General features: G+C 32.3%; 2 protein-coding genes across 7 annotated transcripts in view; one reads left to right on the plus strand and one right to left on the minus strand.

The window, feature by feature from the left end:
- Positions 1 to 288: 288 nt before the first annotated feature.
- Positions 289 to 3,121, plus strand: LOC101898174 (uncharacterized). Of its 6 annotated transcripts, none has more exons than XM_011296068.3 (2): positions 289 to 363; positions 1,888 to 3,121. In XM_011296068.3, exon 2 carries the CDS (start codon positions 1,920 to 1,922, stop codon positions 3,003 to 3,005), a length of 1,086 nt encoding a protein of 361 aa, XP_011294370.1. In that variant the 5' UTR covers positions 289 to 363; positions 1,888 to 1,919; the 3' UTR covers positions 3,006 to 3,121. The 6 variants fall into 6 exon arrangements, with proteins under 6 accessions (XP_011294370.1, XP_058985488.1, XP_019894146.1 ...); XM_059129505.1 differs by lacking the exon at positions 289 to 363 and adding an exon at positions 378 to 724; XM_020038587.2 differs by lacking the exon at positions 289 to 363 and adding an exon at positions 378 to 621.
- LOC101898462 (F-BAR domain only protein 2) overlaps positions 3,015 to 24,509 on the minus strand; it is a 36,002-nt gene continuing 14,507 nt past the window's right edge. Inside the window, exons 2-16 of the mRNA XM_059129502.1 lie at positions 9,314 to 9,482; positions 8,681 to 9,247; positions 8,498 to 8,596; positions 8,338 to 8,434; positions 7,722 to 8,279; positions 7,129 to 7,344; positions 6,069 to 6,174; positions 5,669 to 6,003; positions 5,426 to 5,598; positions 5,217 to 5,362; positions 4,672 to 5,034; positions 4,440 to 4,613; positions 4,045 to 4,380; positions 3,726 to 3,955; positions 3,015 to 3,665 (exon numbers count right to left, since the gene is read on the minus strand). Coding sequence (XP_058985485.1) covers positions 3,568 to 3,665; positions 3,726 to 3,955; positions 4,045 to 4,380; positions 4,440 to 4,613; positions 4,672 to 5,034; positions 5,217 to 5,362; positions 5,426 to 5,598; positions 5,669 to 6,003; positions 6,069 to 6,174; positions 7,129 to 7,344; positions 7,722 to 8,279; positions 8,338 to 8,434; positions 8,498 to 8,596; positions 8,681 to 9,247; positions 9,314 to 9,343 — 3,528 coding nt within the window. The 5' untranslated portion in view covers positions 9,344 to 9,482 and the 3' untranslated portion in view covers positions 3,015 to 3,567. The remainder of the gene's footprint in view (positions 3,666 to 3,725; positions 3,956 to 4,044; positions 4,381 to 4,439; positions 4,614 to 4,671; positions 5,035 to 5,216; positions 5,363 to 5,425; positions 5,599 to 5,668; positions 6,004 to 6,068; positions 6,175 to 7,128; positions 7,345 to 7,721; positions 8,280 to 8,337; positions 8,435 to 8,497; positions 8,597 to 8,680; positions 9,248 to 9,313; positions 9,483 to 24,509) is intronic.

Raw genomic sequence — 24,509 nt, forward strand, 5'->3', positions numbered from 1 at the left:
CTATAGTGTTTGCACATATTAAATACTGTAGAGTTCATTCGACGTATGCGCAATGGACTAAAGTGTTGAATTAAATTTAAAACTCTTGATATTGATATGTCAAAAATATTTTTAAAAAAATCTGCACAAGTAAGTTGATTTTTAGGCATTTTCTTGTACAATGTGGTCTTTGAATTATTTCTGATTTAATCATTTGAATTCCAAATGTTTGTTAGTTCAATGTACCACCAACCGCGGCTACCTGCATTATTTTTGTTATATACCTTGATTATCTCATTCTGCAACCATTTTTCAGTGAATGACCTAATTCTTCTTTAATGACATTCTCTTTTTAAAAGGAGAGAAAATAACATTCTTAGAAACGTAATACAAACATTTTTAATATTTTTTATTTAAAACAGATGTTGTATAATCAAGTTTAAATTGTATTGTGGAGGTGGTCGTCTTTGGTCAAGTTTTCCTTGCTTCGATCCCGTAACATAGATTTGACTTTATTGAACCTCTTCATATTTGTGATATGTAAAAGAGGCCAACACCTGTTCATATTTACACCATCTGTGCCTCAACTCATGTTATCGATTTTAATTCCGCAGATATTTTTTGTCAACTCCGGATCTTTATGTACTTGCAAGGAGTTATCCTCTCATTGTAGCTAGCGCAGATATAAATTCGGCTTAACTCTAGATTAGTAAAAACTCCCCAGTTTTTCGAAATTTTTCCTGTGGTAGGTATTTTTACTTCATCCCGGGAAAATTTCTTATGGGACGGACCCGGAACCCAAGATTTTTAACCCGAAATTCCGGGTTCAAGACCCCGACTAGACCAGGATCCAATTACCCGTTTTAGACAATATTGGAAAGCTTATGAAAATACCTGTCCAGCAAGTATCAAATTTAGAAAACTTTGGTTCGCGTTAGCTGGTGCGGGACATACACAGATGAGAAAACCTCAAGACCCGGCCCGGAAGTTTCGGGGAAAGAGGGTAAAAATACCTCCCTCTGGAATTTTTTTTGAAAAAATCGAAGAGTTCTTACTAATTAGAGTTGTTTCTTATGTTATTGTTTTCTTTTTTTTTTTTTTTTTTTGAAATAACAATTTTGTTCCCTTTGACATATTCGTGCATTTCATCCAGAAATTTGGTGTCAAACGTTTTCTCGAAGCCATAAGTTTCACTTAAATAGTCCCGCTAACCATATTCATAAATTACGTGTCCTCTAGTTTAATTAAAGACGTAAACACTAATGCCGACTTTATCGTATTTACTGGAGGAATTTGCGTACTCACATTGAACATAACTGGCATTGCACTTTTTAATCGGATTGTTATTTGTTAAATGCAATTTTCATAATTTTTTTTTCTAAATAGACTTTAAAATAATTCTGACATTTTCTCAACATTAAAATGAAAAGGTTAATGCCGGATAGCGCAGGCTCTATTTGTTTCAAAATAATTGTTTTTTTACAGTATCGGTCAACAAGACATCTCTGGTTTAAATTTCACTTAAATAGTCCCGCTTACCATATTCATAAATTACGTGTCCTGTAGTTTAATTAAAGACGTAAACACTAATGCCGACTTTATCGTATTTACTGGAGGAATTTGCGTACTCACATTGAACATAACTGGCATTACACTTTTAAATCGGATTGTTATTTGTTAAATGCAATTTTAATAATTTTTTTTTCTAAATAGACTTTAAAATCATTCTGACATTTTCTCAACATTAAAATGAAAAAGCTAATGCCGGATAGCGCAGGCTCTATTTGTTTCAAAATAATTGTTTTTTACAGTATCGGTCAACAAGACATCTCTGGTTTAAATAATTTTTTGTCGGCTCGTCCGACGGCGATTCTTGGCATATTAATTTTTAACAACTCATATTTACAGGAAAACGTTCTGGAAAACTTTAAAAATAAAAAATGCTTCTTCATCGATTGCCTTACAAAGGAATTGTATACCACTTTTGTCGTGGTCTATCTCGAAAAGCTAATCCGGGGTTGAATCACCAAATATCTGCTATAGCGGACGTAGCCAGTGATATCGAAAAGAATCCTGAAGGGTTTGGAGATTTGGAATCTGATTTGATTAATGTACATAGAATGCATGAAAAACATGAGCTGGAAGTAAAACAAGAGAAAAGCAGACTAAGGAAATACATCGTTAAATCAAAATATTTTCGTGATCATAAATATCCGAACATATTGACTCACGCGGAGAAAGAAAACATACGCCTTTTACATAGCAAGGACCCAGAACAGTGGTCAGTAGAAGTACTATCTGAAAGCTTTCCAGCAAATTGTGAGACAATAAAAAAAATATTAAAAGCGAATTGGAGGCCAAGATCGATAACAACACACGATGCTGCAGTATTCCGTAATTGGGAGAAATTCAAAAAAGGCGAACTAAAACTGCCAGAAGATTTAGAAAACAAAATGACAAAGTTTTATTATAGAGAAACTAAAGCATTCACACATTCAACTGAGGAAAACTGCGTAGCAATCAGAACAATTGAAAGCTGTGTGCCTTTATCGACTGAGTTTTCCTCAATTGTTTCAGGAAAAAGAAAAAGCTTGAGACCCCCACCAGCTAAGATGGCAGAGCAAAAAGTTCATGGAGTTGAGAATGAGACGTTCTTAATTGATAAAGTTTCTAACAAAAATTATATGAGAGTATCCGATATAAAATTGTTGAATGGGATTGATGCATCTCTGAATACGGAAAACGCAGGTTATGAGGACGCAAAATCGGAAAATATTTCTGTGACAACCAACGAAACGACAAATTGTGACAATCTGATCTCGATCCATAAATTTACTAACACCGAAGTAGAAATATGCGACGACGACAAGAAAAAATTTGAGATGTCGAGAGTTAAATCTCGTATTCATATACCTCGAAAAATTCGCCGTAAAGGGGCTACTTATCGCGTTGATGATACATATTACGATGACGATGGCGAATTTCTTTATCGTGTACCTGGAATGACTACGGTTTCTTCCAAATAGCTATAGCAATTTTTAATATCATAAAATATTTATTAATTATCAATTTATTGTTCCGGTAAGAACATCGTATTTATACACAAAATAAACATAGACTTAAATATGCGATAAACTTAAAACTTCAATGTTAAATTTTTTGTAGTGCAAAAAATTCTAATTTGAATTTTTCCAACATAAGCAATTGCTCTGAAAATATGGTTATGGTATGTATTTGTGGCTTTTCAAATGAAAAAAAAACATTTGTATCCTATAATCAACACTTAAAAATCTACAAAATAATGAGAATAATAATTAGTTATAGCAATAGGTTTAACAATAATACAAACATTTTGAAGTGTTTTTTTTTTTTTTCAAAAGCATATAGAAATTTTAAAGGTAATAAATGTGGACCATATACAAAATTGCTGTTGATATCTGACAACAGATTTTCTTGCAGGCTTACATTAATATTTTCTATAATTCAAATAACTGTTAGATTTCCATATATCCGGCATATACATATATTGTAATAAAACATTTAAATAATATGAGGCATCAGTAATGTACTTGAGAACAACTGATCATATTAATTGGATTTTGCGGAAAATGGACTACAAGAACCGACAGATGGAGGGGTTGGCGTTGCCGCACTGCGAATACCATCTCCTTCACAAACATATTTTCCTGCAATTGAAAATTAAAATCTTTGAATTTGCATTTTAAAAATATTAAAACATGTATTACCGGAAACAAATCTTTTCTTTACCAAAGATACTCTATATCCTTGGCCTTGAAGCTCGAACTCAATACCTGAGAGTGTTGTACCCTCGCAGTTGAATTGTGTACTTAGTAAAGCAGGAGTAGATGGTCCGTCGTTTAATTCCAAACGAGCCCTTAGTGTTCCAACTCCCCCGTCCTGCGAATTTTGGGATATATCTGTAAAGTTCCATACCAACCTGTTCGACTCACCTAACCTAATTAATAAAATTAGTTTTTATCCATTCAAATACAGGTCAAGAAGAACGAATATAAATTGTAGCATTTGAAATATGGTTTCACTTACCAAGCCGAATGTGGTTTGGATTGCACATTTCGCACCGTTCCGTTAACAGGAACGGAAAGTGTAACATTCAGTAAGGGACATGCAGCTGCCATGGCATGATTATTATATTTATAATCAATTTTCAAGGCAGTGAATGATGGCTCGCATTTCCAGTAAGACACAATTTGAAAGGGACATGAACCAGCACCTGGTTTGGTTCGTGCCTGATATTTAAGTATATCTACGTTAAAATACGAAGCTGTTGGGTTGTGTTCAGCTTGGCGTCTCAACAACGACGTCAATGCTGGCATATTAAACTCGAGCATTGTACCAAATGAATTTGACTGAATCTTGTCACTAACCAAAAATTGAAAGAGTTATTTACAGAGGACATGCTCAAAATAAATGTTACTTACACTTGAACTAATTTACTGTTTGGTATGAAGTTTTCTAAATTTTGGACATTTTTTATACGAAATCCTAATTTGGCTGGATTAGGATTGTTCGCCAATAGACCAGCAATTCCTGCTGGAAATGACAACATCATGTCGCCAGATATTTTTACTTGACACCGAGATTCATCACTTCCTCTAAATTGAATAGAAAATACTATTTTTATGGGGGTTTCTTATAAAAAACATGTACTACCTGAAATATGCATGAATTATTTCATGAAAAGCAACAGCCAATGGGACTGTATCCGAAATGCCTATAGTTAATGGAGAAGGACCTCTCGAAGATCCAATTCCTCCAATAGCGGTGCGAAACTCTATCGACCCTATGCTGTCGGCTCGATTCATGGAATTTATGGGAGCTGGGCTAATGCGGCCTCTTGCACCAACAGCTATCTCCGATCGCCGGGATGGTGGACGAGGTATTGCAATACTGCTATTAACAGCCGAGGTTGGAGTAGGAATTTGCCGACCATGGCTCTTGGCAAGATTCGCTGAAGCTGGTGCCGAACTACTTACGTCTCCCAATTCCGAAAAGATGTCACCCAAATCCGCATACCTGTAATTAAATTTGTTACAAGTCTCGTTAAAAATGAATAGAGCATTAACCCTTATTGCGGTTGACGTTGTTGTCACGCAACACATTTCGTAAATGTAATTTATTTAAATTTTATTAAATTTGTTTTTCGCGCTATATCGATATCAACCGCCAACCGCAATTACGTTCAATAACTATTTTACCTTGAATTTGTAGTCATTGATAATGTTGGACTTTGTAGGGGTGCATATGGATGTACCGCAGCTGTTGGTGTTGAGGCATTGGAAATCTCTGGAGATTGTTGTCGTGATGGCAGCCTTGATTGCTGTTGTAACTGCTGACTGTGCTGCTTAATATGTTAGAAACAAAAATTTAATAAACAAAGTAAAAATTCAATCTAGTAAAAACTTACAGTAAATACGCCAGTGGGAGATAGCGAAATATTCTCCACAGTAGCTCTCAGTTCATCGACACTTGCCGACATGGGTGCCTGGCCGTTGTTAAGGGGTTTAATCTTAACATGTATACGTTTTTCGGGCCTATCATTTTCCGAATCGGAGTCTGAATCTGAATAGAAACTACCCGCTAATAATTTGGACAATTTGAAATCGTTAGTGTGTGTAAATATTTTTATCCAACGTCCTGATTGGTTTACCATTTTCAGTATGTTCCTCCCACGCCACTTCTTTTGGAGGTTGGATGCTATAACCATCTTCATCGACGTCGTTACCATCGGTTGCCTGGCCCAATGAAGGTGTAATGTTGTTGTTATTCTTTATATGGCTGATATCTCCAATTTCGCCCACATTATGTAGTCCTATATTTGTACCAGTGTTTGGCACCGAAACTGGAATACTGGTTCCCGCAGATTCCAAGCTTCCACATGCCGAAGTAGAAGAAATAGCTAAGCCACCAGTACTACTTCCACTAGAGTTTACATTTTTTATTTTGGTATCATCATATTCAGCAAAATTATTGCTTTGTTCCAGACTAATGTAAAAAGGAAACATATTTGACAAAAAAAAAAACTCTTGCTTGAATGTGTTATTGCTTACCTAAGAGTTCGCTCCTCTTGAATATTGTCAGCAATGTCATTTTCTTTCTTTTTCTTCGACTTCTTAGCCTTTGTTTTGTCTCGGCGACTTCGTAAAAGTTCCGACACTATTCATAATATAGTAATGGATATTAACATATTAGTTATCACATCACCCCAATAATCGATTTTTGTTTGATTCTATAACGTACAACATAATAATAACACAAGCATACATTTTACAAATAGAAACGAAGCGGTCATTACAGATCACTTGCCAATTTTTTTAATTTTTTAAAATGCAAAAAGAGATCTCCACCCATTAATACTGTGTATGTTTTGGGGAGCGAACATATCTCATATCAAATGTATATGCAGGAAAATTTAATAAAAAATACGCCTTAGATAAATACTTATAATAAAACATAACCAAATCGAAACATGTGGGAGTGCATATAGAATTGCTTTGGATAGATCTCAAACATGTGGCATAAATCCGATTAATAATATACCCTGGGAATTCTAGGATCATAGAACGTACAATATAGCAAGAGTACAAGCATATATTTTACAAATAGGAACCAAGCGCCAATTTTACGCCACCTTAGTCCGATATTTATTAAATAATTTTAATATCCATTCTTTGAAGTTGATCACTTTTAATTAATGTGTATATAACATCAACGCAATTGTCAAATATCTGGTGCAAGCAGTTAAAATGACTTGCTAAATTTTCTATTTTTTTTTTTTTAAATGCAAAAAGAGACCGCGACCTATTAATACTTATAATAAATCATAACCAACTAAATCCAGTTAGAACGGAAAACCACAATATATAACCACATATTTGCTAAAATGTATGCCATGTATATAGAAACAATAGGTTAAAAAATGTGTGAATACAGATAAAGTGCACTTAAACTCAAACACCAACTCTTTATGCAGGAAAATTTTATAAAAGTACGCCTCATATAAATACTACTAATAATAAAACATAACCAAATCGAAAAGTGTGAGAAAGCATATAGATTTGCTTCGGATAGATCTCAGACATGTGGCATAAAATTGTGTAATAAGCATACCCTGGGAATTCGAAGAGAATATATTCAATAGGGACGTTGTTCGTCTTTGATTTGTTGTACCAAACACTGTTGACGATGTGGATGTGTTTGCGGTTGTTGAAGAAGTCTTTTTTGTTATATTTTGCTGTGATGGGGAACACTGCTGTGTTTTTGTCAGTAAACTCTCTGCATTTTTGGCATCGGCAGGATTTGACGTTAAAGCATCTTGTTGTTCCACTATGCATGTATACATAAGAGATTGTATTTTAGTTATAATTAAGGGTAAACTAAGTCAATATATATTTGCATTAATCTACTTAATGCTGTATTCATCAAAGCATCAACAAAGCAACAAGATTTCTGAATATTGCGCATGTAACTATTGTAATTCTAAAATATATTTTTTATAATGAATAAAGTTGGTGTTTGGAGCAAAAATAAACTACATTACAGATAGAGAAAGAGAGGCGCGAAGAGAACGTATATATGGAAAAGACAGTATTAGATATCAGTTACACAACGTCGTGAATGGTGAGCGGTGAAATAAAGAAAATTAGTTTCAAGTAAAAATATGTGTGGGATTAAAGAGTAGAATCATTTATCAAAAAATGAACCTTGAGTATGTTTTTCCTGTTGTGATTGAAGCTCTGATTTTAGAGGATTTTTGTTGATGGTTGTGGTATTTGTGCCAGTAGTGGTGGTGGTACAAGTAGTATTATTTGTGATTATATTGGCTGATAGCGAACTTGTGATGCAATTACTATCCGTACCGAAATTTCCACTACCACTAGTGACAGAAGTAGGCATTCCAACATTTTGTTGCTGTTGTTTGTTCGTGTTATTAGAAGAAAACCAATTTCGGAAATTACTTTTCAATCCGCCTGCAGCATTGGTGGAATTACCATCAGGCGATGTTGGTCGAGATAGTGGCTTTGAAATTCTTGTTTCGTTCATTGCTTCATCGACATTTGCTAAGCCACTACTACCGCTAGCAATGCTACCTATTGACAAGCCCTCAGCCCCACGTTGATCCGATGCAGTATTTCCTCCACGGTTGATACTGGTTACAGAATTAGAATTCGAAGTTATCGATGGTTGATTAAGACGGGCATTCGAAGAAGCTAGCGTCTGTTGATTGATTGATAATGGAATGAATTCAAGTTCTGGCATTTCTATGAAAAAATATTATGTAAATGTGAATTGATTGATTTATTAATTTGTTTTACCAACCAGGTTTTTCCAAGCCTGTGTATTTATTTAAAACAAATTGTTCCAGCAATTTGTCAACGGTCATGTCTAAAAACTGCCGTTTAAAGTCCGAATGCACCTAAGTCATAAAATAATAAACAAAAACAATTAACATGTCCTGCGTGCCTTTATGAGAACTTACTTGTCCGACCATATCGTGATTGTTTTGTAGTAATTCCAAGTATGTGGATAGAAACTCTTTCATCTGTCGCAAGTGGACCTCTTCAATTTCTTGAAAACGCTGGATTTTGACAATATGTTTTATATAATTGCATTATAACTATATATATATATACATATACATTTAAGTATAACCATTACTCACTTTACATGTCTGCGTCATTCGACGTTCGAATTCGATTTTAATAGGATTATGTTTATCCAATAACACTTTGTATTCCTCCTGCAACTTTCGCAATTTCGTTTCCATTTTGTCAATATCTTTCTGCGAAGCATTGTCCTTTCGTAGTTTTTCCAATTCCTGTACCTTGCCACTATAAATATCTTTTGCTTTTTGCACCTCTGAAGTCGAAAATTGTATGGCTTTCACACATTCCAAAGTTTGAGCTTCTTCCTCTTTAACAGCCTTTTGCTTCTTATGCAGTTCATCGGCATACTTTGCTACATCTTTTACAAGTTCGCTTAGTTTCTGCACCATTTGCATGTGTAAGGTAGAAAGTTTTTCTGCCGATGTTCGTAATATTGTCCATATTGGTGCGAATGTACTGTTTAGTGTTCCTGTACTAGCCTTGTGAGCTAGTTTTGACATTAATTTTGAGTTTTGTTCTTCAATATTTGATTTCTCTCTAAAGAACTCCGAAAGTTCTTTGCTAGCTTGTAAGCCAAATTTCATATTATGATAAAGAACGTCGAATCCATTATTTTTCTCCCCCTAAAAACATATGATATCCAAATATATATATTTTAGTTTTTTGAACACAGAATATTAAAATCTTACCCAAAAGTAGTCATTAAAGTCGACCGTCATTTTGATTATGCTTAATGTTTATATTTTTTATAAACAAATTGACTAATATCACATTAGCATCTTCCACTGAAAATAAGAATTCTCTTCAAGCTGCTAAAATCAAGCCAAATAGACTTAACATTTATTATGTAGATGTATGCTGCAAATAATGGAATATAATTATTATGCCGTTCACGCAAAATTTAAATATAAATATCATTATTTTTAAGAAAAAATATTTTTTCTTGAAAAGGTCAATAATCAAGAAATTCATAAAAATGTTTAAAATTTGAAGAATAATCGATGATATTTTTAAGAAAAACTAATTATTAGGATTATTCTTGATTAAAAAAAACAATTTACCCACGAAATTGTTTCAAAATTGGTATTTAAGAATATTTGGTAGATAACAATCCTTGAAGTATAAAATTGTTCCCGTTTTAGTATGGTCCTTATATAACGGCCTCACGCATATTGTTTTTTTTTTTTTTTTTTTTGAAAATTTAATTGCATGTTAATCTAAACATTGAATATCTACTTCCACGTTTCCTATAGCGCACATATATTTAACGATACCCACCGATATTCGGTATTTTGATAATCCTAGTCATATTTACCCACGAAATTGTTCCCGTTTAGTATGGTCCTCATATAACGGCCTCACGCAAATTGTTTTTTTTTTTTTTTGAAAATTTAGCTGCATTATCCAAACAGTCTTACTGGTATTTGTAGTTTTAAGTGGAATACGTTTGAAGTCAGTTTTAAATAAAAATTTTATCTTTGCCGGGCCGAACTTAATGTTTTTTTAATTGTTTTAAGAAAATGTTCTTAAAGGCCTAAAGACCAATAATTATAATAACCTTAATATACCTTAAGTAGACCAATTGAAGGATAATCGTGGATATTTTTGAAAATATGTCTTCATAAACATAAAGACCAATAATTATGAATTACTTATTTTTTTTGAAATTTAAAAATGAATTGAAGGAACTAAGTTTTAAGATACTCGTGGATTGTTGAAGACCATTTCTTTATGGATCTACTACAAAGTTCTTCAGGAAAATTGCTTCAAAAAAAAAAAAAAAAAAAAAACAAAGGGACCAATAATAATGAATTTAAAAAATCGGGAAATTGGATCAAAGCAATCATAGCATAATCGTGGATATTTTTGAGAAAATGTTTTCAAAGGGACCAATAATAATGAATTTAAAAAAAGGGATAATCGGATCAAACCAGTATAATAACCGGGGATATGGATGTTTTTGACAAACTTTCTTAAACACATTCAGACATTAGAACAATAATAGTGGACTCTTTTAGAAATCTTCAAGGTAAAACGACTATTGTTGGCCTTTTTTTGGCAAAAATAATGTAAAAATCATCCAATAAACGCGCGAAATTTGTAATCCATCAAATAAGAAGCGAGCAACAAGTGAAGTGCAACTGTTTATATTCGAAGAAAAGTGTTTTCCATTGTTTTACCACCCAATGTTGTGCTTAGTTCCTGGAAAAGCTAGACGCCCAAGAAATTATATGTAAATAAAGTGAAAAATATTACAAAGCGCACAAGAAATAACCTCGAAATACATACGTAATCACAACGAGTATACAATATGTGAAAATTATTTAAGAAAAGTGTTGTTTTTAGTGCCAATAAGTGTTACATTCCTGGAAATAGGCAACGCCCTACAACATCATGCGAATGAATGGCGCCAGTGTTGTTTACCAAAAGCAAAATATATGCGCGCCATTTTGAATATCTCAAAGAAGAATTAAAGAGAAAACTTCCCAAAACAAACAAAATTTTATTTTTAATAAATTAATCGAAGGAACTAGAGTTGTGTGTGAGTGAAGATCATAGATAGAAACTCCGTGCAAATATATTTTCTAGTTGTTGTGTGCCAAAACCAAATTAATTTACAATAAGTGTTGTATTCCTGGAAATCAGCAATGCCCTACAACTTAATTGGAAAACATGACGTCAAAGAGAGAAAAAAGAAATGTTTGAAAAAGAAATCTTTCAAAATTCACAACTTCTTAGAAATGTACGATTATTCTACGATTTTTTTGAACTTTTCGAAGACATCTTATTAAAAAAAACTAACCACCATCGTCTTAATTGTCCTGAAATGCATGTCTATTGGCGAGTGAACAATGAAAAAAGTTATTAATCTGCTGGGATAATTGGCGTATTTAGTAAGGAAGATTTTTTTAATAGTCCACTATTATTGGTCTGCGACTATTGACTCGTTGGTCCACAAAGAAATTTAGATAGAGTCTAAGATTATAGGTCTGTTGGCCCTTGTCGAAAGTTTGGTAAAAACTATATATTCCTTAAAAAAATTCTTGCTTTTTATTTTAAAATCTACGATTAATGTGTTGGTAATAACAAATACCAATTTTTGAAAAAATCCGCGGAAAATGTGGCAAAAGTCATAAAAATAACGAATATCGGGAGGTATCGCTATATGCGGGCTATAAACCGATATAACTCATTTTCATTCCTAGACACAATACTGTGCCAAATATGAAATGTCGAACTTTCTTAGAGTAGTTAGTGTTTCGTCTCTAGCCTTTGATTCTCACGCCAATAGATTAACCTCCCTAGCCACCTATGGCATAGTTCCGATACGATGCTTTAATGGGAGGCCATATGGGGTTCGACTAGAACCCCAGAGCCACTAATTATTCCTGCAACTGTCAACATATCGTACTGCTGCTGAAGACTTGGCCGATTGAATGCGCACATTGTACGTCTGGTTTGCCACCTGAACGCACGGAATCGTGGTATTTGTTGTGGTTAGTAGTGCTCGCCACTGGTATTTGATTCTCGTGCCTATTGACTAACACATAAAATCACTAATTACAATTGGATAAATTAACACCATGGCAGGGAATGAAAGACGAACTTCATGCTTCATCTGTCGTTCAGTGTAGGAAAAACCGGTTACTGGTCGATCAGGCAATGCGAAACACTACCGACGCGTTTTAAGGACCTTATGAAGAGATTGCCTGTTCCAGAATATACTTTACGCACGGGACATCTCAGCGTAACGAGTTGTTTGCCAAAAATGTTTGTACTACCAGACTTTGTGTACAACGCATACGGTTCAGCTTTCCATCCCGATAAGGAACTACAACGTAGTCATTGGTATACGTAGGAATACCGGAAGATTGCGATTCTAAATCCCAAATATCAGCATCACGCACGATGGATAAGTTTATGGATAAGTTGTGGGCAATATGAATTTAACATAAGGGACAAGGTTGGTCAAGGAACACCACAGGGAGAGATTCTATCACATCTCCTGTGGGGTACTACCATAAACAATCTTTTAAGGAATTTAACCTCTTTTCAACGTAAACGAACAAGGGATAGGGTTCAGAATGATAATGCCGTTGCAAGCGCTTTTTGTGGCATATATTTCCTGTCAGTGTATGTCCTCCAGGACATGTGACAATCGTTTCCTCCCCGTCTTTCAACATAACTTAACAAGGGCTAGGGTTCAAAACGATAATGCCGTGGCAAGCGCCAGGGATGCTGATAAGATGAGTGATCTTTTAAACAGTGTTACATTATAGGCTATCGTCTGGAACCTGACCATGATCCTATTCACGACCAGGCTATCGTCTGGAACCTGACCATGATCCTATTCACGACCAGGCTATCGTCGGGAACCTGACCATGATCCTATTCACGACCAGAATTGGTACTTTAAAAATTTTTCTTATAATTTGGTCGTAAAATTGAAGACATTTTCAACATATCGTTCGAATGACAATCCCAGAAATAGTTTAACAAATGGGGAAATATGATCGCGCCGGCGAATATTATAGACATTTCAGACAATAGAGTTATGAATGCATATAATTTAAGAATATTGTAATTGACGGTTCAAGATTTTTATCGAGATCGGTTAAGATTTGGATATAGCTCCCATATATAACTTCGTCCGATTTACCTTTTATTGCGCACCAAATGTCTAATATTTCCCCAAATACGATGGAATTTGGCACATACGACCGAATTGAGTCTAGAAGCTAGTATGCCAAATTTGGTGAAGATCGGTTCAGATATAGCTTAGCTCCCATATATATTGTTCATCCGATTTGTTGTATTTGTTACCCACAGCCATAATATGCACTCCGTAACAACGATATTCAGGGAAATATATCAAATACAGCTCAGAAATATCTCTGCCAATTTTATTGAGATCGGTTTATATTTGGATATGGCTTCCATATATATCTTTATATGATTTCAAATTAATTTTGCCCCAAATGGGCAATACAAGTCCGAATTAAAAAGATACAAATGCTTCGGCATATTTAGTCCTTTGAACTTTAAATTATAATTATAATCATGGCGTACATGATTGAATTCTCCCATAAAAACTTTTAATTGTTATGTGGAGCTCTACTAAATTAGCAAAGTAGTGTAGGGCATCATAAAGTCGGCGCGCCCGACTTTAGGACTTTCTTTACTGGTTTGTTTTAGTCTTTATTAGTAGTTCTAAACATTTCAGGCGTTTGTTTAAATATTTAATTATTTTCGGAAAATAAGCATTAAACATAAGAATGTACCATCAAGTAAATAAATTTTGAATATAAAACACTACTTTTTATTCGATTTCTTCTGAAGTTTAAAAGTGTGATGCATACATTTTGCGAAACATTCTGTTCTCTTCCTGGATTTTACTGAATGTTTTGTGGTCAACTATTCACAATATTTGTACGTGAGAAAAATATTCTCTGCGTACAAGTTAAGGAGTATTTTTTATTGGAAAAACTACCTCTATTATCAAATAAATTATTAATGAAGGAAAACATTGTGTGCATGAAGCCCTACAAATCGAAAAATGTGCTAACGACAATTTTTAAAATATTATTTCCTAAATTCTAGCAAACCACAAAATTTACAGAAGAAAGTACTGAAGAATACCTCTTGGCAAAGAAAGTATTGAAGAATACCTCTTGGCAAGATAGTTTTTTAATGTGATTGTTTGATATGACCACTTCCTCTACCAAAAATTGATGCTAACGTTATGAAGCCGAAATTCCTGGTTTTAACAATTTTTCTTATAATTTGGGCGTGCAACCAGTTGATGGCCCCAATGTCGACAATATTTTTTTATTCGTATATAATCGGAAACTGTTGTAATAATTTTAAATATATGCTTATTAATATTTTATATAGGATCTAGTGAACTGTCAGACATTTTCTGAATTGTTTCCTTCATTTCTCCTGCCCGAGATAATTCTCCATCAAGGCGATGATCTAAGGCTCTCATTAGAATCGTACATTTAATAGTATCATGCTATATGATACTTTTTATCTGTGACTTATCTTCATGATTTGTATGAGAGTGTGAAAGTCGACGAAATTCATGAGTCAAATGATAACAGTGATATAACACACTGTTAGTGCCATCAGTCGTCTTTCGGAGAAAACACATTTTTATTGAGAAAAGCAACAGTTTTGTTTCAAAGTCTATGCTAAACTTAGTTTAGAATAAACTTAATTTAGCATAGACGCTGAAACAAGACTGTTGCTTTTCTCAATAAAAAATGTATTTCCCTGAAGATGACTGTCGAAGGCAGTCGAAATATCGGAAAATAAAAATCAAAATTATAAAAATAAAACACTGATGTTTTCAATTGACCTTAAGCCAAAATAAAGTTATTAATAATTATGCAGATTTTTAACTTGATGAGGTGCACACGCAGAAATAATTACCGCGTCTTTATAGAAATCTGCTCAAAGAAAGTGTTGAAAAATAACTCTTGGCAAGATAGTTTTTAAATGTGATTCTGAAAATAGATGCTAAAGTAATGATGGCGAAATACCTGGTTTAAATAATCTTTCTTATAATTTTGGGCGTGCAACCAGTCGATATCCCAAACTTAGTTAAAAAAATGTAGAGCTTTTGATTTTACGTCGTTTGATGTGTATGTAAGGAATAATTGATTCTTAAATTTAAGATTATTTTAGTCTTCTTTAAATGCTGATTCTTATGAACTCTGTCGCTTCTGAACCCATCCACATATAGGTACTGTTATAAGAAAATCTGTAAAATTAGATTTTGGGGATTCCTCATATTTAATCGGATATTTTTATGGATAAAAACAGATCATATGTCTGCAAAAAGTTTTGCCTTAACCTTCTAACAAATAAATTGCAAAATTGTTATGATAATAATAACATTGTGTTATATTTTGGGCGTGCAACCAGTTGATGGCCCAAACATATTTAAAGAGTGTAGAGCTTTTGATTTTACGTCGTTTAATGTGTATCTGAAGAATAAGAATAATTGATTTTTAAATTTAAGATTATTGTAGACTTCTTTAAAAGCTGAATCTTATGAACTCTGTCACTTCTGAATCCATCCTCATATAGGTACCGTTATAATAAGAAAATATGTAAAATCAGAACTTGAAGATTCCTCATATTAAATCGGATATTTTAATGGATAAAAACAGTGCATATGCCTGCAAAAAGTTTTGCCTTAAACTTCTAACAAAAGAATTGAAAATTATTATGATAATAATAACAATGTGTTTTATATTTCGGAGATATAAAAATTTTCTGAAACTTTTATACAATTGTGGAGATTTTGAAGCCGAAATTCCTGGTGTTGGATGATAATAATAACAGTGTTATATTTTCCGGAGATACAAAATTTTTTGCCACTTTTATACAATTGTGCATATTTTGGACTTGGAATAAATATCGAAAATCTGTAAAATCAGATTTTGGGGACTCCTCATATTTAATCGTATATTTTTATGATCTAAGGCTCTCGTTAGAAGCGTACATTTAATAGCATGATATATGATACTTTTTATCTGTGACTTATCTTCATGATTTGTATGAGAGTGTGAAAGTCGACGAAATTCATGAGTCAAATGATAACAGTGATATAACACACTGTTAGTGCCATCAGTCGTCTTTCGGGGAAAAACATTTTTATTGAGAAAAGCAACAGTCTTGTTTCACAGTCCATGCTAAACTTAGTTTGGAATAAAGTTAATTTAGCATAGACGCTGAAACAAGACTGTTGCTTTTCTCAATAAAAAATGTTTTTTCCCTGAAGATGACTGTCGAAGGCAGTCGAAATATCGGAAAATAAAAATCAAAATTATAAAAATAAAACACTGATGTTTTCAATTGACCTTAAGCCAAAATAAAGTTATTAATAATTATACAAATTTTTAACTTGATGAGGTGCACACGCAGAAATAATTACCGCGTCTATATAGAAATCTGCTCAAAGAAAGTGTTGAAGAATAACTCTTGGAAAGATAGTTTTTAAATGTCATTGTTCGACATAGCCATATCCTTAATTAAAATATATGCTAAAGTTATGAAGCCGAAATTCCTGGTTTTAATAATTTTTTTATAATTTTGGGCGTGCAACCAGTTGATGGCCCAAACATATTTAAAGAGTGTAGAGCTTTTGATTTTACGTCGTTTAATGTGTATATGAAAAATAAGAATAATTGATTCTTAAATTTAAGATTATTGTAGACTTCTTTAAAAGCTGAATCTTATGAACTCTGTCGCTTCTGAATCCATCCTCATATAGGTACCGTTATAATAAGAAAATATGTAAAATCAGAACTTGAAGATTCCTCATATTAAATCGGATATTTTAATGGATAAAAACAATGCATATGCCTGCAAAAAGTTTTGCCTTAAACTTCTAACAAAAGAATTGAAAATTATTATGATAATAATAACAATGTGTTTTATATTTCGGAGATATAAAAATTTTCTGAAACTTTTATACAATTGTGGAGATTTTGAAGCCGAAATACCTGGTGTTGGATGATAATAATAACAGTGTTATATTTTCCGGAGATACAAAATTTTTTGCCAAACATATTTAAAGAGTGTAGAGCTTTTGATTTTACGTCGTTTAATGTGTATATGAAAAATAAGAATAATTGATTCTTAAATTTAAGATTATTGTAGACTTCTTTAAAAGCTGAATCTTATGAACTCTGTCGCTTCTGAATCCATCCTCATATAGGTACCGTTATAATAAGAAAATATGTAAAATCAGAACTTGAAGATTCCTCATATTAAATCGGATATTTTAATGGATAAAAACAGTGCATATGCCTGCAAAAAGTTTTGCCTTAAACTTCTAACAAAAGAATTGAAAATTATTATGATAATAATAACAATGTGTTTTATATTTCGGAGATATAAAAATTTTCTGAAACTTTTATACAATTGTGGAGATTTTGAAGCCGAAATACCTGGTGTTGGATGATAATAATAACAGTGTTATATTTTCCGGAGAATATCGTGTCTTTATAGAACTCTGCTCAAAGAAAGTATTAAAGAATAACTCTTGGCAAGATAGTTGTTAAATGTGATTCTGAAAATAGATGCTAAAGTTATGATGGCGAAATACCTGGTTTAAATAATCTTTCTTATAATTTTGGGAGTGCAACCGGTCCATGTCCCAAACTTAGTTAAAAAGTGTAGAGCTTTTGATTTTACGTCGTTTGATGTGTATGTAAGGAATAATTGATTCTTACATTTAAGATTATTTTAGTCTTCTTTAAATGCTGATTCTTATGAACTCTGTCGCTTCTGAACCCATCCACATATAGGTACTGTTATAAGAAAATCTGTAAAATTAGATTTTGGGGATTCCTCATATTTAATCGGATATTTTTATGGATAAAAACAGATCATATGTCAGCAAAGAGTTTTGCCTTAACCTTCTGACAAATGAATTGCAAAATTGTTATGATAATAATAACATTGTGTTATATTTTGGGCGTGCAACCAGTTGATGGCCCAAACATATTTAAAGAGTGTAGAGCTTTTGATTTTACGTCGTTTAATGTGTATCTGAAGAATAAGTATAATTGATTTTTAAATTTAAGATTATTGTAGACTTCTTTAAAAGCTGAATCTTATGAACTCTGTCGCTTCTGAATCCATCCACATATAGGTACCGTTATAATAAGAAAATATGTAAAATCAGAACTTGAAGATTCCTCATATTAAATCGGATATTTTAATGGATAAAAACAGTGCATATGCCTGCAAAAAGTTTTGCCTTAAACTTCTAACAAAAGAGTTGAAAATTATTATCATAATAATAACAGTGTGTTTTATATTTCGGAGATATAAAAATTTTCTAAAACTTTCATACAATTGTGGAGATTTTGAACTTGATGAGGAGCACCCGCAGGAACAAATATCTCATCTGTATAGAACTGTGCTCAAATGAAGCTTTGAAGTCTAACTCATGGCGAGATAGTTTTTAAATGTGATTGTTCGACATGGCCACTTTCTCTACCTAAAGTAGATGCCGAAGTTATGAAGCCGAAACTCCTGGTTTTGGATGATAATAATAACATTGTTATATTTTCCGGAGATACAAATTTTTTTGCCACTTTTATACAATTGTGCAGGTTTTGGACTTGGAATAAATATCGCGTCTTTATAGAACTCTGCTCAAAGACAGTATTAAAGAATAACTATTGGCAAGATAGTTGTTAAATGTGATTCCGAAAATAGATGCTAAAGTTATGTTGGCGAAATACCTGGTTTAAATAATCTTTCTTATAATTTTGGGCGTGCAACCAGTCGATATCCCAAACTTAGATAAAAAATGTAGAGCTTTTGATTTTACGTCGTTTGATGTGTATGTAATGAATAATTGATTCTTACATTTAAGATAATTTAAGATAATAATAATTTAGTAACACACTGTTAGTGCCATCAGTCGTCTTTCGGAGAAAACACATTTTTATTGAGAAAAGCAACAGTTTTGTTTCACAGTCTATGCTAATCTTAGTTTGGAATAAAGTTAATTTAGCATAGACGCTGAAACAAGACTGTTGCTTTTCTCAATAAAAAATGTTTTTCCCTGAAGATGACTGTCGAAGGCAGTCGAAATATCGGAAAATAAAAATCAAAATTATAAAAATAAAACACTGATGTTTTCAATTGACCTTAAGCCAAAATAAAGTTATTAATAATTATGCAGATTTTTAACTTGATGAGGTTCACACGCAGAAATAATTACCGCGTCTTTATAGAAATCTGCTCAAAGAAAGTGTTGAAGAATAACTCTTGGAAAGATAGTTTTTAAATGTCATTGTTCGACATAGCCATATCCTTAATTAAAATATATGCTAAAGTTATGAAGCCGAAATTCCTGGTTTTAATAATTTTTTAAATTTTGGGCGTGCAACCAGTTGATGGCCCAAACATATTTAAAGAGTGTAGAGCTTTTGATTTTACGTCGTTTAATGTGTATATGAAAAATAAGAATAATTGATTCTTAAATTTAAGATTATTGTAGACTTCTTTAAAAGCTGAATCTTATGAACTCTGTCACTTCTGAATCCATCCTCATATAGGTACCGTTATAATAAGAAAATATGTAAAATCAGAACTTGAAGATTCCTCATATTAAATCGGATATTTTAATGGATAAAAACAGTGCATATGCCTGCAAAAAGTTTTGCCTTAAACTTCTAACAAAAGAATTGAAAATTATTATGATAATAATAACAATGTGTTTTATATTTCGGAGATATAAAAATTTTCTGAAACTTTTATACAATTGTGGAGATTTTGAAGCCGAAATTCCTGGTGTTGGATGATAATAATAACAGTGTTATATTTTCCGGAGATACAAAATTTTTGCCACTTTTATACAATTGTGCATATTTTGGACTTGGAATAAATATCGAAAATCTGTAAAATCAGATTTTGGGGACTCCTCATATTTAATCGTATATTTTTATGATCTAAGGCTCTCGTTAGAAGCGTACATTTAATAGCATGATATATGATACTTTTTATCTGTGACTTATCTTCATGATTTGTATGAGAGTGTGAAAGTCGACGAAATTCATGAGTCAAATGATAACAGTGATATAACACACTGTTAGTGCCATCAGTCGTCTTTCGGGGAAAAACATTTTTATTGAGAAAAGCAACAGTCTTGTTTCACAGTCCATGCTAAACTTAGTTTGGAATAAAGTTAATTTAGCATAGACGCTGAAACAAGACTGTTGCTTTTCTCAATAAAAAATGTTTTTTCCCTGAAGATGACTGTCGAAGGCAGTCGAAATATCGGAAAATAAAAATCAAAATTATAAAAATAAAACACTGATGTTTTCAATTGACCTTAAGCCAAAATAAAGTTATTAATAATTATACAAATTTTTAACTTGATGAGGTGCACACGCAGAAATAATTACCGCGTCTTTATAGAAATCTGCTCAAAGAAAGTGTTGAAGAATAACTCTTGGAAAGATAGTTTTTAAATGTCATTGTTCGACATAGCCATATCCTTAATTAAAATATATGCTAAAGTTATGAAGCCGAAATTCCTGGTTTTAATAATTTTTTATAATTTTGGGCGTGCAACCAGTTGATGGCCCAAACATATTTAAAGAGTGTAGAGCTTTTGATTTTACGTCGTTTAATGTGTATATGAAAAATAAGAATAATTGATTCTTAAATTTAAGATTATTGTAGACTTCTTTAAAAGCTGAATCTTATGAACTCTGTCGCTTCTGAATCCATCCTCATATAGGTACCGTTATAATAAGAAAATATGTAAAATCAGAACTTGAAGATTCCTCATATTAAATCGGATATTTTAATGGATAAAAACAGTGCATATGCCTGCAAAAAGTTTTGCCTTAAACTTCTAACAAAAGAATTGAAAATTATTATGATAATAATAACAATGTGTTTTATATTTCGGAGATATAAAAATTTTCTGAAACTTTTATACAATTGTGGAGATTTTGAAGCCGAAATACCTGGTGTTGGATGATAATAATAACAGTGTTATATTTTCCGGAGATACAAAATTTTTTGCCAAACATATTTAAAGAGTGTAGAGCTTTTGATTTTACGTCGTTTAATGTGTATATGAAAAATAAGAATAATTGATTCTTAAATTTAAGATTATTGTAGACTTCTTTAAAAGCTGAATCTTATGAACTCTGTCGCTTCTGAATCCATCCTCATATAGGTACCGTTATAATAAGAAAATATGTAAAATCAGAACTTGAAGATTCCTCATATTAAATCGGATATTTTAATGGATAAAAACAGTGCATATGCCTGCAAAAAGTTTTGCCTTAAACTTCTAACAAAAGAATTGAAAATTATTATGATAATAATAACAATGTGTTTTATATTTCGGAGATATAAAAATTTTCTGAAACTTTTATACAATTGTGGAGATTTTGAAGCCGAAATACCTGGTGTTGGATGATAATAATAACAGTGTTATATTTTCCGGAGATACAAAATTTTTTGCCACTTTTATACAATTGTGCATATTTTGGACTTGGAATAAATATCGTGTCTTTATAGAACTCTGCTCAAAGAAAGTATTAAAGAATAACTCTTGGCAAGATAGTTGTTAAATGTGATTCTGAAAATAGATGCTAAAGTTATGATGGCGAAATACCTGGTTTAAATAATCTTTGTTATAATTTTGGGAGTGCAACCGGTCCATGTCCCAAACTTAGTTAAAAAGTGTAGAGCTTTTGATTTTACGTCGTTTGATGTGTATGTAAGGAATAATTGATTCTTACATTTAAGATTATTTTAGTCTTCTTTAAATGCTGATTCTTATGAACTCTGTCGCTTCTGAACCCATCCACATATAGGTACTGTTATAAGAAAATCTGTAAAATTAGATTTTGGGGATTCCTCATATTTAATCGGATATTTTTATGGATAAAAACAGATCATATGTCAGCAAAGAGTTTTGCCTTAACCTTCTGACAAATGAATTGCAAAATTGTTATGATAATAATAACATTGTGTTATATTTTGGGCGTGCAACCAGTTGATGGCCCAAACATATTTAAAGAGTGTAGAGCTTTTGATTTTACGTCGTTTAATGTGTATCTGAAGAATAAGTATAATTGATTTTTAAATTTAAGATTATTGTAGACTTCTTTAAAAGCTGAATCTTATGAACTCTGTCGCTTCTGAATCCATCCACATATAGGTACCGTTATAATAAGAAAATATGTAAAATCAGAACTTGAAGATTCCTCATATTAAATCGGTTATTTTAATGGATAAAAACAGTGCATATGCCTGCAAAAAGTTTTGCCTTAAACTTCTAACAAAAGAGTTGAAAATTATTATGATAATAATAACAGTGTGTTTTATATTTCGGAGATATAAAAATTTTCTGAAACTTTCATACAATTGTGGAGATTTTGAACTTGATGAGGAGCACCCGCAGGAACAAATATCTCAACTTTATAGAACTGTGCTCAAATAAAGCTTTGAAGTCTAACTCTTGGCGAGATAGTTTTTAAATGTGATTGTTCGACATGGCCACTTTCTCTACCTAAAATAGATGCTGAAGTTATGAAGCCGAATGCCTGGTTTTGGATGATAATAATAACAGTGTTATATTTTCCGGAGATACAAAATTTTTTGCCACTTTTATACAATTGTGCAGATTTTGGACTTGGAATAAATATCGCGTCTTTATAGAACTCTGCTCAAAGAAAGTATTAAAGAATAACTATTGGCAAGATAGTTGTTAAATGTGATTCTGAAAATAGATGCTAAAGTTATGATGGCGAAATACCTGGTTTAAATAATCTTTCTTATAATTTTGGGCGTGCAACCAGTCGATGTCCCAAACTTAGTTAAAAAGTGTAGAGCTTTTGATTTTACGTCGTTTGATGTGTATGTAAGGAATGATTGATTCTTACATTTAAGATTATTTTAGTCTTCTTTAAATGCTGATTCTTATGAACTCTGTCGCTTCTGAACCCATCCACATATAGGTACTGTTATAAGAAATCTGTAAAATTAGATTTTGGGGATTCCGCATATTTAATTGGATATTTTTATGGATTAAAACAGATCATATGTCTGCAAAAAGTTTTGCCCTAACCTTCTAACAAATGAATTGCAAAATTGTTATGGTAATAATAACATTGTGTTATATTTTGGGCGTGCAACCAGTTGATGGCCCAAACATATTTAAAGAGTGTAGAGCTTTTGATTTTACGTCGTTTAATGTGTATCTGAAAAAAAGTATAATTGATTTTTAAATTTAAGAGTGTAGAGCTTTTGATTTTACGTCGTTTAATGTGTATCTGAAGAATAAGAATAATTGATTTTTAAATTTAAGATTATTGTAGACTCCTTTAAAAGCTGAATCTTATAAACTCTGTCGCTTCTGAATCCATCCAAATATAGGTACCGTTATAATAAGAAAATATGTAAAATCAGAACTTGAAGATTCCTCATATTAAATCGGATATTTTAATGGATAAAAACAGTGCATATGCCTGCAAAAAGTTTTGCCTTAAACTTCTAACAAAAGAGTTGAAAATTATTATGATAATAATAACAGTGTGTTTTATATTTCGGAGATATAAAAATTTTCTGAAACTTTCATACAATTGTGGAGATTTTGAACTTGATGAGGAGCACCCGCAGGAACAAATATCTCATCTTTATAGAACTGTGCTCAAATAAAGCTTTGAAGTCTAACTCTTGGCGAGATAGTTTTTAAATGTGATTGTTCGACATGGCCACTTTCTCTACCTAAAATAGATGCTGAAGTTATGAAGCCGAATGCCTGGTTTTGGATGATAATAATAACAGTGTTATATTTTCCGGAGATACAAAATTTTTTGCCACTTTTATACAATTGTGCAGATTTTGGACTTGGAATAAATATCGCGTCTTTATAGAACTCTGCTCAAAGAAAGTATTAAAGAATAACTATTGGCAAGATAGTTGTTAAATGTGATTCTGAAAATAGATGCTAAAGGTATGATGGCGAAATACCTGGTTTAAATAATCTTTCTTATAATTTTGGGCGTGCAACCAGTCGATGTCCCAAACTTAGTTAAAAAGTGTAGAGCTTTTGATTTTACGTCGTTTGATGTGTATGTAAGGAATGATTGATTCTTACATTTAAGATTATTTTAGTCTTCTTTAAATGCTGATTCTTATGAACTCTGTCGCTTCTGAACCCATCCACATATAGGTACTGTTATAAGAAATCTGTAAAATTAGATTTTGGGGATTCCGCATATTTAATTGGATATTTTTATGGATTAAAACAGATCATATGTCTGCAAAAAGTTTTGCCCTAACCTTCTAACAAATGAATTGCAAAATTGTTATGGTAATAATAAC

The sequence above is a fragment of the Musca domestica genome, unplaced genomic scaffold, assembly GCF_030504385.1.
Source record: "Musca domestica strain aabys unplaced genomic scaffold, Musca_domestica.polishedcontigs.V.1.1 613, whole genome shotgun sequence".
In the NCBI taxonomy this organism is placed as follows: Eukaryota; Metazoa; Arthropoda; class Insecta; order Diptera; family Muscidae; genus Musca; species Musca domestica.